General features: G+C 46.2%; 1 protein-coding gene across 1 annotated transcript; it reads left to right on the top strand.

Annotated features, from left to right (window-relative positions):
- The first annotated feature begins 3,283 nt into the window (after nucleotides 1-3,283).
- On the top strand, nucleotides 3,284-15,104 carry LOC115644176 (zinc finger protein 883-like). The gene is made up of 3 exons (XM_030548300.1): nucleotides 3,284-3,318; nucleotides 6,937-7,149; nucleotides 13,229-15,104. The coding sequence occupies exons 1-3, from the start codon at nucleotides 3,285-3,287 to the stop codon at nucleotides 14,668-14,670; spliced, it is 1,689 nt and encodes a 562-aa protein (XP_030404160.1). The 5' UTR covers nucleotide 3,284; the 3' UTR covers nucleotides 14,671-15,104.
- The last annotated feature ends 268 nt before the right edge of the window (nucleotides 15,105-15,372 follow it).

The raw sequence follows: 15,372 nt of genomic DNA on the forward strand, positions 1-15,372 counted from the left end.
GCGAATCCCACAAAAACAAATACACTATGTCTCAGTTGCCTGGGAGATTCCTGTGTTGAGGGCAGCAGAACCTACGTGAGTGCTTTGTTGCCCGGTTCCTCCCAGCGGAGGGCATTTATTCCTCAGGTGATCAGTGGAATTACGGCGATGGAACCTTTTTGGGCTCTTCCGTTTTCACGGGGGATTTGGGACGAGGATTAGAGGAATGGTTTTGGGGGAGGTGAGGGCCCAGCAGCCCAGCCACCCTCTTTCTTCCCCAGGAGTCAAACAGGAACCCCGCTTCCCACCAGCTTTAAAACCCCTCATTCTCTGGTTTATTCACAATAGATGCCTGGGGCTGCTGAAAGAAAGCAGCTGCTCGAGACGCCGTCTCTTCCACCATCGTCACGTTTTTATCCCAGGCCTCATCTTTACGTATATTTAAGGACTGTTCTCGAGCAAAGATTGGTTCAGAAATTCCCACCCCTTTGCCTCTCACTCACTTTCCCAGTAAATCTTTCATTCTGTCTAAATATTCACTCACCCCCTCTTAAGATTTCTAAATTCCACTCTGTATGCATCAGGGTTAATTTGAAACCTTTACAGAACAAGATTGCTTTTAAATTTACAGGAGTCTAAAGCATCTTCGACTGATATTGCATTGAATACGTTTTCAGCTTTACCAATTAGTTTTGCAGTCAGGGTAGAAACTCTCTTGGCATCTGGGATTTCCTGCCCTGCATGCAGCCTTTCAGACGTGGAAAGATATTCAGTAATATCACCTGCTTTGTTGGATGCAGGACGTAGGTGAGCCCAATTGTGAATTTTTGTGGAGGTGCGAATCAGAGGGGGGTGGGTGGGTGGCTGCTGGTTCTCCTTTTCTAGCAGTTCCAGTTGGTGTCTCTGCTTTCCCTCTGTTTCCTCAGATTCCTTGCCTGTGCCGCTGCTTCGGGTCTGAGGTTCCCTGATGTGCTGCTTCTTCCTCTCTTAGCTCCAGTTCTTCCATTCTCAGCGGACGCTCACACACACTCTCTTTTTCTGCCACCTGCCGTCTGTGCCGCTCCAGTTCTGCAATTGCTTCGCTGCCTTCGCTCATCTTTGAGCTTCCCTTTCCCAAAATAAGCAGACAGAAAATAACAACCCGTATCCTCCTCTCAGCCACCACACTTAAAATCTCTGTCCCAGTGTCTGAAGTGCAAACCTCCCTCCAAACAGCAAGCGGGGCATTTCCTCCCGGTGTAGAACCTGGAACTGGGGTACCACAGTGACCCTTTGTCTCTCCAGCCTGGGCTGTCTCTCTCAATGCTTTGCTAGTGACAAGCAGCAAACCCCTCCAGGTGCTGCGATCACTCAGCTCTATTGCATGAACACTCCCAGAATCACACAGAGAAAGGCACCAGCCAGTTCTCCCCAGCCTTACACCGCAGAGCTGTACCGTCTTGCCCTGGTCAGAAGTCTGACCCATGTACGTTTGTTACCCAATCTCCCCTTCCTCGATGTGGAGAGGGCAGGCAGCAGCCTTTGTAAACTGAGTTGAGATTGCCCAAGCACTTCAAGCAAAATGCACCGTTTTAGGGAAAGTGTAAAACAGATTTATTAACTACAGAAAGATCGGTTATAAGTGAGAGTCATAAAAGGCCAGAGCTAGTTACCAAAGAAAATAAAACATAGGGGCACAATCAAAATCTTAAACCTTACTCCACTAGACAATATTTCAATCTAGCAATTTTTTTCCACCCCACTAGATGTTATGGATCTTAATACACAGACTTCTCCCTGAAGCCTGGGACCAATCCCCTCAGATAAAGTTTTTGTCCTTTCGGCGTTCTTGTTGCTTCCGGCGTAGGTCGGGGAGGAGAAAGTTCAAGGCACGATGCCACTGTCTCTTATTTTATACCTGCAGTCCATGTGCCTGGAAAATACCAGCCCAGACATTTCCTGGTGGGCTTTGCTGAGTCACAGGGCTGAGCAATCCCCCCAGTGTGGTCTTGAGCAACTGAGTCAGAGAGTGGAGCGGTCCCCATTGCGTGGTGCTCGTTGACTTGTAAATCCCTTGCTAACCGCTCTCCAGCTGATTAGTGATCACTGAACACCCGCCTGGGCGGAGAGCCCTCCCCTTTGTATGCTCAAACTTATGGCGTATTTCGGTAACCAAAGTTCGTCACTTCCTACCCACGAACAAATATTCCTATTGGGACAGCATAGTGGGTTTTGGCAGATCGTGAGCTTTCCGATGATCACTTACGTGGCCTGCTTTGTATGAAATATCACAGCCCCCTATGAATTGTGAGTCTGGGGTGTACAGGGTGCGACTTTGAGATATGGGGGGTTTAATCCTGGTGGGAGGGGATGGGTCTACGCTGAGCATTTTCCCACCATGAGAGTCTATGTCTATGCCGAGAAAAAGCCAGTGAGAATGTGAAATGACAAAGTCTGATCCAAACTCCCCCCAATAACCTTTCTCCCCCCGACAGGCTGCAGAATAATATCCCCGGGTCCCTCCAGATTCTCCCAGCCTGCCCGGGGAAGGGAAATGGAGGCAGCAGACCTGGTTCAGGTAAGGATGCTGAGGATGTGCTGGGAGGTTCCCGCAGGAGCCAGAGGGACAGGGAAGACACGGGAAGTGGGAGTTTGATCTAAGGATGCAGGCCGTGCACGGGGTGGAGAAAGGGAGGGGGACGAGGTGTGATGGACCTGCTGGGACTTGGTAAACCTGGGGCCGAGATTCTAGGAATAGACCCTTAGGGGCTGGGTGTGGAAATTCCCTTGTTTGTGGAACAGAACAGGAAACAAACCTGTGAAAACTTCCCAGACTCCCCGTGTTGGAGCGTGAACCCACTAACCAGAGGTTGCTCTGACCTATGAAGGAGGCACCCACCACTGACGCTTAGGGAAGATGCCCCCATCCCCTGTCCTCCAGCTGCTGGCAGTGGGGAGGGTGTTGGGATTCCTACAAGGAAGGGCTTTATCTCCAGTTCAGCCGCTGACTAGCTGGTGTGTGATGAAAGGGAAGACCCTTTCCCCGCTACCTGCTGGGAAGGACGAGGGGCTCTGTCTATCTCCCCTCACCCTAATGCCTCCTGGATGCGCTGAGCAGAGGACGGGTGGGTCTTTGCTGACTGTGTAGCCATGTGATTGGCCCTGCTACCCCAGGAATAGTGGGGCTGTCAGTGGGCCAGCAGGTACTGAATATTGGACTCTTGCTCTTTCAGGGGCCGGTGACCTTCGAGGAGGTGGCTGTGTATTTCACCAGGGAAGAGTGGGCTCTGCTGGACCCCGCTCAGAGAGCCCTCTACAGAGACGTCATGCAGGAAAACTATGAGAATGTGACCTCGCTGGGTAAGGATTCCCGTCCCCTCGGTTCTTGGAAGGGGAAATGCGGAGTTAAGGTTCACCACATCCTGCGATGTATCCTTAACTCTGCCCTGTTTCAGCAACACCCCGACATGCCAGCGACACACACACCAGCCCTCTGCTCTCCCCGCTACACAACGCTCTGGGAACAGAGCAGTCCTTCAGAAAGTCTAACGTCTTCTCTTTGCTCAGGCGAAACTTGGGTTTAGGTCCGGCGTGGCGAAGAGAAGTTTCTGACACCTGGCCGGCCCTCAGATGGAGCCAGTGCCACACAAACCATCACAGACTTGCAAAATATCCCCACCTCTTCGCCCCTGAGGGTTAAGAACAGCCACACTGGGTCAGACCAAAGATTCCTCAAGTCTAGTATCACTGGTCAATGCCAGGTGCCCCAGAGGGAGTGAACAGAACAGGTCACAGTCAAGTGATCCATCCCCTGCCGCCCATTTCCAGCCTCTGGCGAGTGAGTCCCTCGGAGCCGTTGCCTTCGATTACCCTTCTCTAAACCCTGGAGATGGCTATCCATGAGTGCCAACAATGCTCATGGTAAGAACACAGCTTTCTACATGTTTATTGTCCACGAATCCCTCCACCCTCTCTTATGGACCGCCACCTCGCCGCGGTGGGAAGGCTTGCGGGGGTGTAAAGACCCTCAGAACGACGTCGTTCTGAGCTTTCCTACTCCTGGTAGGGTTCCCCCTTGGCAAGCAGGTCTGAGGCAAGGCTCCTGACTTACCATGGCCCAAACATCACCTAGACCCCAGCGATGGGTCAGGCACATATAGAAGATCTTCTAGTGCTGTGCAGCTGTGAAGACGGATGGGGGCTGCAGCAAGAAGAAGGCCCCTGGTGGTCTGGGATCTCCTTGCCACTGGGTCAGGGTTTTCCTCCTGTCAAGTCTCGTGCGGTTACCGCCTGCATGCTGGTTTCCTCATGTTAAAACGATTTCACACGCAGGCCTCACAGCCGCATAGAGCCGTGTGGTGACGTGTGAGTGGCAGAGAAGACAGGAGCCGTGAGCTCTGGGAGTCTTTCGTCTCAAAACTGCAAGCTGGTGGCAGCTGCATGATGGCCGTCTTGCATCTGGATGAGACAGAAGTCCATTTCGGCAGCAGCGGCTGTGACAGAGCGGGCCTCTTTTAGGATCTCTTCTGCTCGCCGGAAAAGGTGCTCCAAACATCGGCGGTCTCACACTCTTCCAACTGGAGGGCCGCGTCCAGTGGGATCGCTCAATGCCATGCCCGAAACAAGAGATACAAGACAATGAATTTCCTCACCTGGAATGTCCGCACCCTTAGGGACTCTCAGCTCATAGATCTTGTTTTCTGGACCTTTAATCATTTTTGTTGCTCTTCTCTGGACTTTCTCCAGTTTGTCCACATCCTTCCTGACATGTGGCACCCAGAATTGGACACAACACTCCAGCTGAGGACTAATCAGCGTGGAGTAGAGCGGAAGAATTACTTCTTGTGTGTTGCTTACAATACTCCTGCTAATACATCCCAGAATGATGTTCGCTTCTTTTGCAACAGCATTACACTGTTGACTCATATTTAGCTTGTGGTCCACTCTGACCCCCAGATCGGTTTCCTCAGTTCTCCTTCCTAGGCAGTCATTTCCCATTTTGTATGTGTGCAACTGATTGTTCCTTCCTAAGTGAAGTACTTTGGATTTGTCCTTATTGAATTTCATCCTATTTACTTCAGACCATTTCTCCAGTTTGTGCAGATCATTTTGAATTTTAATCCTCTCCTCCAAAGCACTTGCATCCCCTCCCAGCTTGGTATCGTCCGAAAATTTTGTAGGTGTCCTCTCTATGCCATTATCTAAATCATAGAGGAAGATATTGAACAGAACTGGACCCAGAACTGATCCCTGCAGGACCCCGCTCATTACACCCTTCCAGCATGGCACAGAACCACTGATAACTACTCTCTGGAAATGGTTTTTGAATAAGTTTATAGTAGCTCCATCTAGGTTGCATTTCCCTAGTTTGTTTATGAGAAGAGCATGTGAGACAGTATCTAAAGCTTTAGTAAAATCAAGATATACCACGTCTACTGCTTCCCCCCCATCCACAAGGCTTGTTACCCTGTCGAAGAAAGATATCAGGTTGGTCTGACACAATTTGTTTTCAGCAAATCCATGCAGACTGTTACTTATCACCTTATTATCTTCTAGATGTTTGCAAATTGATTGCTTAATTATTTGCTCCATTATCTTTCTGGGTAGACAAGTTAAGCTGACTGGTCTGTAATTCCCCGGGTTGGCCTTATTCCCCTTTTCATAGATTGGCACCATATTTGCTCTTTTCCATTCTTCTGGAATCTCTGTATTGAGATGCTGATGGAGCACTCAGGGTAGATCAGGCCATTGCAGTGAATCTGAACAAATTCTTTGCATCAATCTTCAGGGCTGAGGATGTGAGGGAGGTACCCCAACCTGAGCCATTCTTTTTAGGTGACAAATCTGAGGAACTTTCTCAGATTGAAATGTCATTAGAGGTGGTTTTGGAACAAACTTATACATTAAACAGTAACAAGTCACCAGGACCAGATGGGATTCACCCAAGAGTTCTGAAGGAACTCAAATGTGAAAATGCAGAACTACTTACTGTGGTATGTAACCTGTCATTTAAATCAGCTACTGTACCAGATGACTAGAGGATAGCTAATGTGATGCCCTTTTTTATAAAAAGCTCCAGAAGCGATCCTGGCAATCACAAGCCGGGAAGCCTGATTTCCATACCAAGCAAATTGGTTGAAACTCTGGTAAAGAATAGAATTATCAAACTCAGAGACGGACATGATTTATTGGGGAAGAGTCAACATGGTTTTTGTAAAGGGAAATCACGCCTCACCAATCTACTAGAATTCTTTGAGGGGGTCAAACATGTGGACAAGGGGGATCCAGTGGATATAGTGTACTTAGATTTTCAGAAAGCCTTTGACAAGATCCCTCACCAAAGGCTCTTAAGCAAAGTGAGCTGTCATGGGATAAGAGGTAAGGTCCTCTCATGGATCGGTAACTGGTTAAAAGACAGGGAACAAAGGGTAGGAATAAATTATCAGTTTTCAGAATGGAGAGAGGTAAATAGGGGTGTCCCCCAGGGTTATGTACTGGGCCCTGTCCTATTCAACATATTTATAAACCATCTGGAAAAAGGGGTAAACAGTGAGTTGGCAAAGTTTGCAGATGATACAAAACCACTCAAGTCCCAGGCAGACAGCAAAGAGCTACAAAAGGATCTCTCAAAACTGGGTGACTGGGCGACAAAATGGCAGACGAAATTCAATGTTGGTAAATGCAAAGTAATGCACATTGGGAAACCTAATCCCGATTTTACATATAAAATGATGGGGTCTAAATTGGCTGTTACCGCTCAAGAGAGAGATCTTGGAGTCATTGTGGATAGTTCTCTGAAAACATCCACTCAACGTGCAGCGGCTGTCAAAAAACCTTGAAGCAGAATGTCCTACACATTTGAACATCTGGGGAGCTACCCTCAGCGTATTGCTGTGTCAAAATAGGCTGGGGTTAATAAAATTAAAAAAAATGGTGAGAAATCGCCTTGAACCCACCTGCTTTTCTTTCCCCATGCAGAGTTTCCAGTTTTCACACCTGCTGTGATCTCCCATCTGGAACAAGACAAAGACCCGTGGGTCCCAGATCTCCATGACTCAGAGATCCTGGGAGGTACCTGCACAAGGGAGGAATCATTCAGTCAATTTGAAACCTGTCCGTGTCTGAAGGAAACAGCTGGGATTTGCGACAGAGACCTTGTGAGTTCTCCGAGTTCAGGATTGTCCTCAGCAGGTGTGTATCCTCAGGGCAGATGTCGCTCATGACTTCCTACGGTAGTTCTTTGGTTGATTAGAGTCTATACTGGCCGATAGACAGAATTTTGCATATCATTATTATTTTCTTTGAAATTCACCGATTTTTTTACAATGGATGTAAAAAACAATCAACAAATAATACTACCGAGAAAGACAAAAACATATGCAACATAGTCGAGCCCCGGGCTCCCTTCCAGACTGCTGGGCCCCCGTAATTTATCCCGGCTTCCCCCCAATCGTCGGCCCTGTTCCTACCCATCGTGATACCTGGCAGTAGCTCCCTCCTTCACCTCCCTTCCCCCTGAGTGTTTGGACGGGATTTACAGGCAGAATTGATCCCCTTACCTCTGAAGGACAGAATTTGGGGAAATTCAGCCCCTGATATATGTCCATTTCTCTAGCACTTATTTCGTTGACCACAATAGTGGTAGTGACCATAAAATGATCAGGGAGATTAGAGAGGCTATACAAATAAAAACTGTAATAATAATGGGGGATTTCGAGTATCCCCATATTGACTGGGTCCATGTCACCACAGGACAGGTATGCAGAGATAAAGTTTCTGGACACTATAAATGACTGTTTCTTGGAGCAGCTAGTCCTGGAACCCACCAGAGAAGAGGCAATCCTTGATTTAGTCCTAAGTGGAGCCAAGGATCTGGTCCAAGAGGTGAATGTAGCTGGACCGCTTGCTAATAGCACCCACAATATAATTAAATTTAACATCCCTGCGGAAGGGGAAGAACACCAAAGAACCCCACCACAGTAACATTTAATTTCAGAAAGGGGACCGACACCCAAATGAGGATGTTAGTTAAACAGAAATTAAAAGAAACAACCTCAAAAGTGAAATCCCCGCAAGCTGCATGGAAGCTTTTTTAAAAAAAAACACAACACAACAGAGGCTCAAATTAAATGTAGATCCCAAATTAAAAAACATAGTAAGAGGCCCAAAATGTGCCACCGTGGCTCAACCCCAAGTAAAAGAAGCGTTTAGAGGTAAAAAGGCATCCTTTAAAAATTGAAAGTTAAATCCTGCTGAGGAAAATAGAAAGGAACAGAAATGGTAGAAAGCCATGTGCAAAATGGTAGAAAGCCATGTGCAATCAGGCAGGTCAAAAAAGAATTTGAAGAGGAACTTGCCAAAGCTTCAAAAAGTAACCAGAACAAAATTTTTCAGTAGCATGAAGCTTGCTAAACAACCAGTGGGGCCACTGGACGATCGACGTGCTAAAGGGGCACTCAAGGCTGATAAGGTCATTGCAGAGAAACTAAATTAATTCTTTGCATCGGTCTTCACGGCTGAGGATGTGAGGGAGATTTCCAAACCTGAGCCATTCTTTTTAGGTGACAAATGCGATGAACTGTCCCAGATTGAGGTGTCATTAGAAGTGATTTTGGAACAAACTGACAAATTAACCAGTAATAAATCACCAGGACCAGGTGGGATTCACCTAAGAGTCCTGAAGGAACTCAAATGTGAAATTGCAGAACTGCTAACTATCGTTTGTAAGCTATCATTTAAATCAGCTTCTGTACCAGATGATCAGAGGACAGCTAATGCAATGTCAATATTTATAAAAGGCTCCAGAAGCAATCTTGGCATTTACAAGTTGGTAAACCTAACTTCAGTACCAGGCAAATTGTTTCAAAAGTCTACTAAAGAACAGAATTGTCAGACACATGGATGAACATAATTTGTTGGGGAGCAGTTAACATGGCTTTTGTAAAGGAAAATCACGCCTCACCAATCTACTAGATTTATTTGACAGGGTCAACAAATATGGGGACCAAGGGGATCCATTGGATATAATGTGCTTAGATTTTCAGAAAGCCTTTGACAAAGTCCCTCAAAGGCTCTTAAACAAAGTAACCTGTCAGGGGATAAGAGGGAAGAGCACCTCATGGATCAGCAACTGGTTAAAAGATAGGAAACAAACTAGAGGAATAAATGTTCCGTTTTGAGAATGGAGAGAGGTAAATAGTGGTGCCCTCCCAAGGTCTGTATTGTACTTGCACTGTTCAGCAGACATACAAATGATCTGGAAAAAGGGATAAACAGCAAGTTGCCAAGATTTCCAGATGATACAAATTTACTCCAGACAGTTAAGTCCTAAACACACCAGAAAAAGTTAGGCCTTGTCTACTAGGGTGACCAGATGTCCTGATTTTATAGGGACAGTCCTGACCTTTGGGTCTTTCTCTGATATAGCCTCCTATTCCCCCGCCACCCTCCTGTCCTGATTTTTCACACTTCCTGTCTGGTCATCCTGTTGTCTACACTGGAAAGTTTTGTCACCAAAATTACAGTTCTTAATAAATAGCCTGCTCCCTGGAGCCTGGCCCAGTCTGCTCCCATGAAGCCTTCATCTTCTCAGAGTTCTTGTTGTTTCTAGCGTTGGTGGAAGGTCAAGGAATGATTCCACTGTCCCTTATTTTATACCCTCAGTCCATATGCCTGGAAAATATGAGCCCAGATGTGGCTGGGTGGTCTTTGCTGAATTAAAGGGTTGAGCAATCCCCCTGGTGTGGTCTTGTGCAGCTGAATCATAGAATATCAGGGTTGGAAGGGATCTCAGGAGGTATCTAGTCCAACCACCTGCTCAAAGCAGGGCCAATCTCCAACTATTTTTTGCCCCAGATCCCTAAATGGCCCACTCAAGGACTGAACTCACAACCCTGGGTTTAGCAGGCTAATGCTCAAACCACTGAGCGATCGCTCCCACCCCGTTGGGCAGTTCCCACTGTGTGGTTGTTGGGCAGCCCTCACTGACTTGTAAATCCCTTGATTACAACTTTCCTGTTGGGAGTCGTTTGCCGTTTTTTTTAAACAAACAAACATACAGCAAAATTTCATAACTTGATACACATTGGCAACGTCCGTCCTTTGACAGAGCAGTGGCTTTCAGCGGGTCATGACCTTTCCTGTGATATCTTACAAGGCATATTTCGTACAAAACAGATCAGAATGACACGCCAGTGGTGACTATGGGGGTTCCCGGGTGCTGACTGAAGGTAAAAAAAGTGTCACATTGCGATATAAAGTTATATATAGAACAAGATCTCTGGATTAACATTTTTTTTTAAATCTAAAATTTGGGATCTCTGAAGAAAACTCAGAGCCAGAACGGTTAAGGCCTGGGCTAAACTAGCAAGGGAGGGGGTTCGAACTAAGATATGCAACTTCAGCTACGCTATTCACGTAGCTGAAGTTGAACTATCTTAGTTCGACTTACCTGGCCGTCCTCACAGCGGTGAGTCGACTGCCGCAGCTCCCCTGTCAACACCGCTTTCTCCTCCTGCCGACGTAGAGTACGGATATTGATTAGCAGATCGATTTTTCGCATCCAGACTAGACACGATAAATCGATCCCCGATACATTGAACACTACCCGGATCGGCGGGTAGTATAGATGTACCCTTAGAAAAGGACTGAAAGAGGGAAAACGTGTTTTACATGCCTCCCACGTCACTCTAAAATATTCTAGACGCTGAGGGATGTGGTCTAGAATTTGATGAATAAACCACAAGTTAAAATGTATTAAACTATGAAGGTACATGACTAGACAGCTCAGATGATTAGCAATGGTATAAAGCAGTGATTCTCAAACTTTTGTAGTGGTGACCCCTTTCACACAACAAGCCTCTGAGTGTGACCTCCGCTTATAAATTAAAAACATTTTTTAATATGTTTAACACCATTATAAATGCTGGAGGCAAAGCGGGGTTTGGGGTGGAGGCTGACAGCTCGCGACCCCCCACATAATAACCTCACGACCCCCTTCAGGGTCCCAACCTCTAGTTTGAGAACCCCTGGTGTAAAGGCACTTTACCTTTAGGTCGTTAACTTGTAGGCTTGGCAGAATTTGATTTTTTATTAGGGCTGTCAAGCGATTGAAAAAATTAATCGTAATTAATCACGCTGTTAAACAGTAATGGGATATCATCTCTTTAACTATTTGTGGATGTTGCCTACATTTTCAAATATATTGATTTCAATTGCGACACAGAATACAGCGTCGACAGTGCTTGCTTTGTATTTATTTTTTATTACAAATATTTGCACTGCAAAAAACCAATCTTGGTTACAATTTGCAGGAGATAATGCTGCCCGCTTCTTGCTCACGTCACTTGAAAGTGCGAACGGACGTTTGCATGGCACTGTTGTAGCCAGCGTGGCAAGGTATTTACATGCCAAATGCGCTAAAGATTCACATGTCCCTTCGTGCTTCAACCACCATTCCAAGGGACATGTGTCCATGCTGATGACGGGTTCTGCTCAATAACGATCCAAAGCAGAGCGGACCGATGCATGTTCATTTTCATCATCTGAGTCAGATGCCACCAGCAGAAGGTTGATTTTCTTTTTTTAGTGGTTCGGGTTCTGTCGTTTCAGCTTCTGAGTGTTGCTCTTGGAAGACTTCTGAAAGCATGCTCCACCCCTCGTCCCTCTCAGATTTTGGACGGCACTTCAGATTCTTAAACCTTGGGTCGAGTGCTGTAGCTATTGTTAGAAATCTCACACTGGGACCTTCTTTGTGTTTTTGTCAACTCTGCTGTGAAAGTGTTCTTAAAACGAACATGTGCTGGGTCATCATCTGACTGCGATAACATGAAGTATATTGCAGAATGCAGTTAAAACAGAGCTGAAGACATGTAGTTCTCCCTCAAGGAGTTCAGTCACAAATTTAATTAACTCATTTTTTAACGAACATCATCAGCAGGGAAGCATGTCCTCTGGAATGGTGGCTGAAGTATGAAGGGGCATACGAATGTTTAGCATATCTGGAACATAAATACTTTGCAACGCCGGCTACAAAAGTGCCACGTGAGTGCCTGTTCTCACGTTCAGGTGACATAGTAAAATGAGAAGCAGGCAGCAGCATCGCCTGCAAATGTAAACAAACTTGTTAGTTTTAGCAATTGGCTGAACAAGAAGTTGGACTGAGTGGACTTGGAGGCTTTAAAGTTTTACGTTGTTTTGTTTTGGAGCGCAGTGATGTAACGAACCAAAAAAAATCTACATTTGTAAGTTCCACTTTCACGATAAAGAGATTGCACTGTAGTCCTTGTACGAGGCAAATTGAAAAATACCATTTCTTTGATCATTTTTACAGAGCAAATATTTATAATAAAAATATAAAGTGAGCACTGTACACATTGTAGTCTGTGTTGTCATAGAAATCAATATGTTTGAAAATGTAGTAAAAACATCCAAAAATATTTAATTAAATTTCAGTTGGTATTCTAACATTTAACAGTGTGGTTAATCGCAAGTAATATTTTTGAGTTAATTGTGTGAGTTAACTGCAATTGAAAGCTCTCATTATTTTTCATAACTTCAAATTATTTAAGCTTTTTTTTGGTCAATTTTTATGAGCGCCAGGGGACACGGGTGACCTGAACTAGCTCCATCGATATAAAATTATCTGGGCAGCATCTCCGCTCGGATTTTCAGAATTGTACAAAATTAAAGGTTTGACTCTTTTTTTTTCAATTTTTTATCGATTTACATTTTCAGTCGCAGGAAATTATGCGGGGAAGTCAGACAACAATTCTATAATGGCAGGAGATGTTGAGATCCAAAACGTTACAGCTTTATAACCGATAAAACAAACTGTCACCATCACACGTCAAAATTATATAAATTCAGTCCTTAAACAAAGCTCTGCGTTCTCCAACAGCATTTTTCTTATTTTTCCTAGCTGCAAGTTTGATTGTTGATGGAAATATTTTTGGTTGGTTTGTGTGTTTGCAGTGAAATTGATATTTATTGATAAAAATCTAATCCTTCCAAGCCTGAATCCACCGAAGTATGTGCTTAATTGAAAGCACATTAAAAATTTAGTTGGGGATTGGTCCTGCTTTGAGCAGGGGGCTGGACTAGATACCTCCTGAGGTCCCTTCCAACCCTGAGATTCGACAAGTCTGATTCTATGTGAGTGGTCTCATTGAAACTCTAGGGAACAGGGATTGCCAGAACATGAGGAGCTTCTGGCCTCTTCCACTGCAGCTAGTTTGCATCATGGTTGGTTCTCCCCTTTTTCTGCCAACAGGTGATGGGATGCCGAGTGAGAAGGAGGAGCACCAACCTCAGCTGGAAGATGCTGAGCAAGATGAACCACACAGGACATTATTGCAAATATCTGAGGAGGACAATTCCAGGAGTCGTGAGCAGAGAGAAGGTCGTCAGAGTCAACACAGGCCAGAGAGGAAGCAGGAAAACCAGCCAGGGAAGAAATTGAATAAATCCATTAATAGTTGGGGACCTCACAAATACGTCAAGGAAACCACAGCCCAGCTGAAAATCCAGGCAGGATTGAGAAACAACACATGCTTTGAGTGTGGGAAAAATTTCAGTAGGCACTCAGTTCTTCTTAAACATCAGAGCACCCACACAGGGGAAAGACCCTATGAATGCCATGAGTGTGGGAAAACCTTCACTCAGAGATCGTCCCTTATTAAACATCGGCGAATACACACGGGAGAGAGACCCTATGGGTGCTGTGAGTGTGGGAAAAGCTTCACTCAGAGATCAACCCTTATTAAACATCGGCGGATACACACAGGAGAGAGACCCTATGCATGCTGTGAGTGTGGGAAAAGCTTCACTCAGAGATCATCCCTCATTACACATCAGAGGATCCACACAGGGGCGCAATCCTACACGTGCGCTGAATGCGGAGAAAACTTCACCCGACGCTCAAACCTGATCGTACATCAACGAATCCACACCGGAGAGAGACCCTACCAATGCTGCGAGTGTGCGAAAAACTTCACCAACAGCTCCTCGCTAATGAAACATCAGCGAATCCACACGGGAGCCAGACCGTACGAATGCCGTGAGTGCGGGAAAACCTTCACTCGCAGCTCGCACCTCATCGCGCATCAGAGAATCCACACCGGAGAGAGACCCTATGAATGCGGTGAGTGTGGGAAAAGCTTCACGGATAGTTCAGACCTTATCAAGCATCAGAGGATCCACACGGGAGAGAGACCCTATGAATGCGGCGAGTGCGGGAAAAGCTTCATGGACAGCTCAGACCTTACCAAGCATCAGCGAATCCACACAGGGGAAAGACCCTATGAATGCGGCGAGTGCGGGAAAACCTTCACTCACAGCTCAGCCCTTATGACGCATCAGAGAATCCACACGGGCGAGAGACCCCACGAATGCTGCGAGTGCGGGAAAAGCTTCACTCAGAGCTCGGACCTCATTAAACATCAGAGAATCCACACGGGCGAGCGGCCCTACCGGTGCGGCGAGTGCGGGAAAGCCTTCATTTGGCGCTCGAGCCTAATCACACATCAGAGATTCCACACGGAAGAGAGACCCTATGGGTGCCGGGAGTGCGGGAAAAGATTCTTTGTCAGCTCAGCGCTCCGGGAACATCAGCGAATCCACATTGGAGCCAGACCGTATCAGTGTGGTGAGTGCGGGAAAACCTTTACTCGCAGCTCGAACCTCATTAGACATCAGAGGCTCCACCCGGCCTAGAGACGCTCTCGATGCTCTGAGTGTGGGAAAACTCAGCCCTTACTTCTCACCGGAGAATTTGCAAGGGAAACAAACGCCATAAAACCTTATTTAAGGCTGACTGTTCTTAGTTATTTTTTTTTCCTAATTCCCTCTTAAAGACTTTTTGAACTACAGTATATACTCGTTTACAAGCTGAATCTTTTTGGTAAAAAAGTGACACATCAAAGAATGGGGGTCGGCTTATTGATGGGTCTACACACCAAAATTTGAGGATTTTAAACTCTATGGAATGATAGAATTGAATATCTAATAGATTGTCGTTTTGTTTACCTGGAGGGTCTGCAGGCATGGAGCCCTTCGACTCCCCGTGGCTGCAGACTTCCCGCAGGTCCCATTGGCTGGGAATGGCGAACCACGGCCGCAGGGAGCTGAGAGACTCCCTGCCTGCAGAAGCTCCAAGTAAACAAAATGTCCCGACCCGCCAGCGGCTTACCCTGACGGCTGGGAGCAAAGTTTGCCAACCCCTGAAATATAGGGTCGGCTTATGTAAGGGTCAGACAGTTTTTGCTGTTTTTACCCAACCATCTTGGGGGTCGGCTTATAAACGAACGGGCTAATGAACGAGTGTATATGGTATTTGCATCACGTGGTCTCTCGGGTCCCCTGGGTGAGTTGCCTGATTTTCTCTTTTGTAGCTGAGGTTCTTTGGAGCGAATCCGG

Source organism: Gopherus evgoodei, unplaced genomic scaffold (genome assembly GCF_007399415.2).
Source record: "Gopherus evgoodei ecotype Sinaloan lineage unplaced genomic scaffold, rGopEvg1_v1.p scaffold_94_arrow_ctg1, whole genome shotgun sequence".
Taxonomy (NCBI): domain Eukaryota; kingdom Metazoa; phylum Chordata; order Testudines; family Testudinidae; genus Gopherus; species Gopherus evgoodei.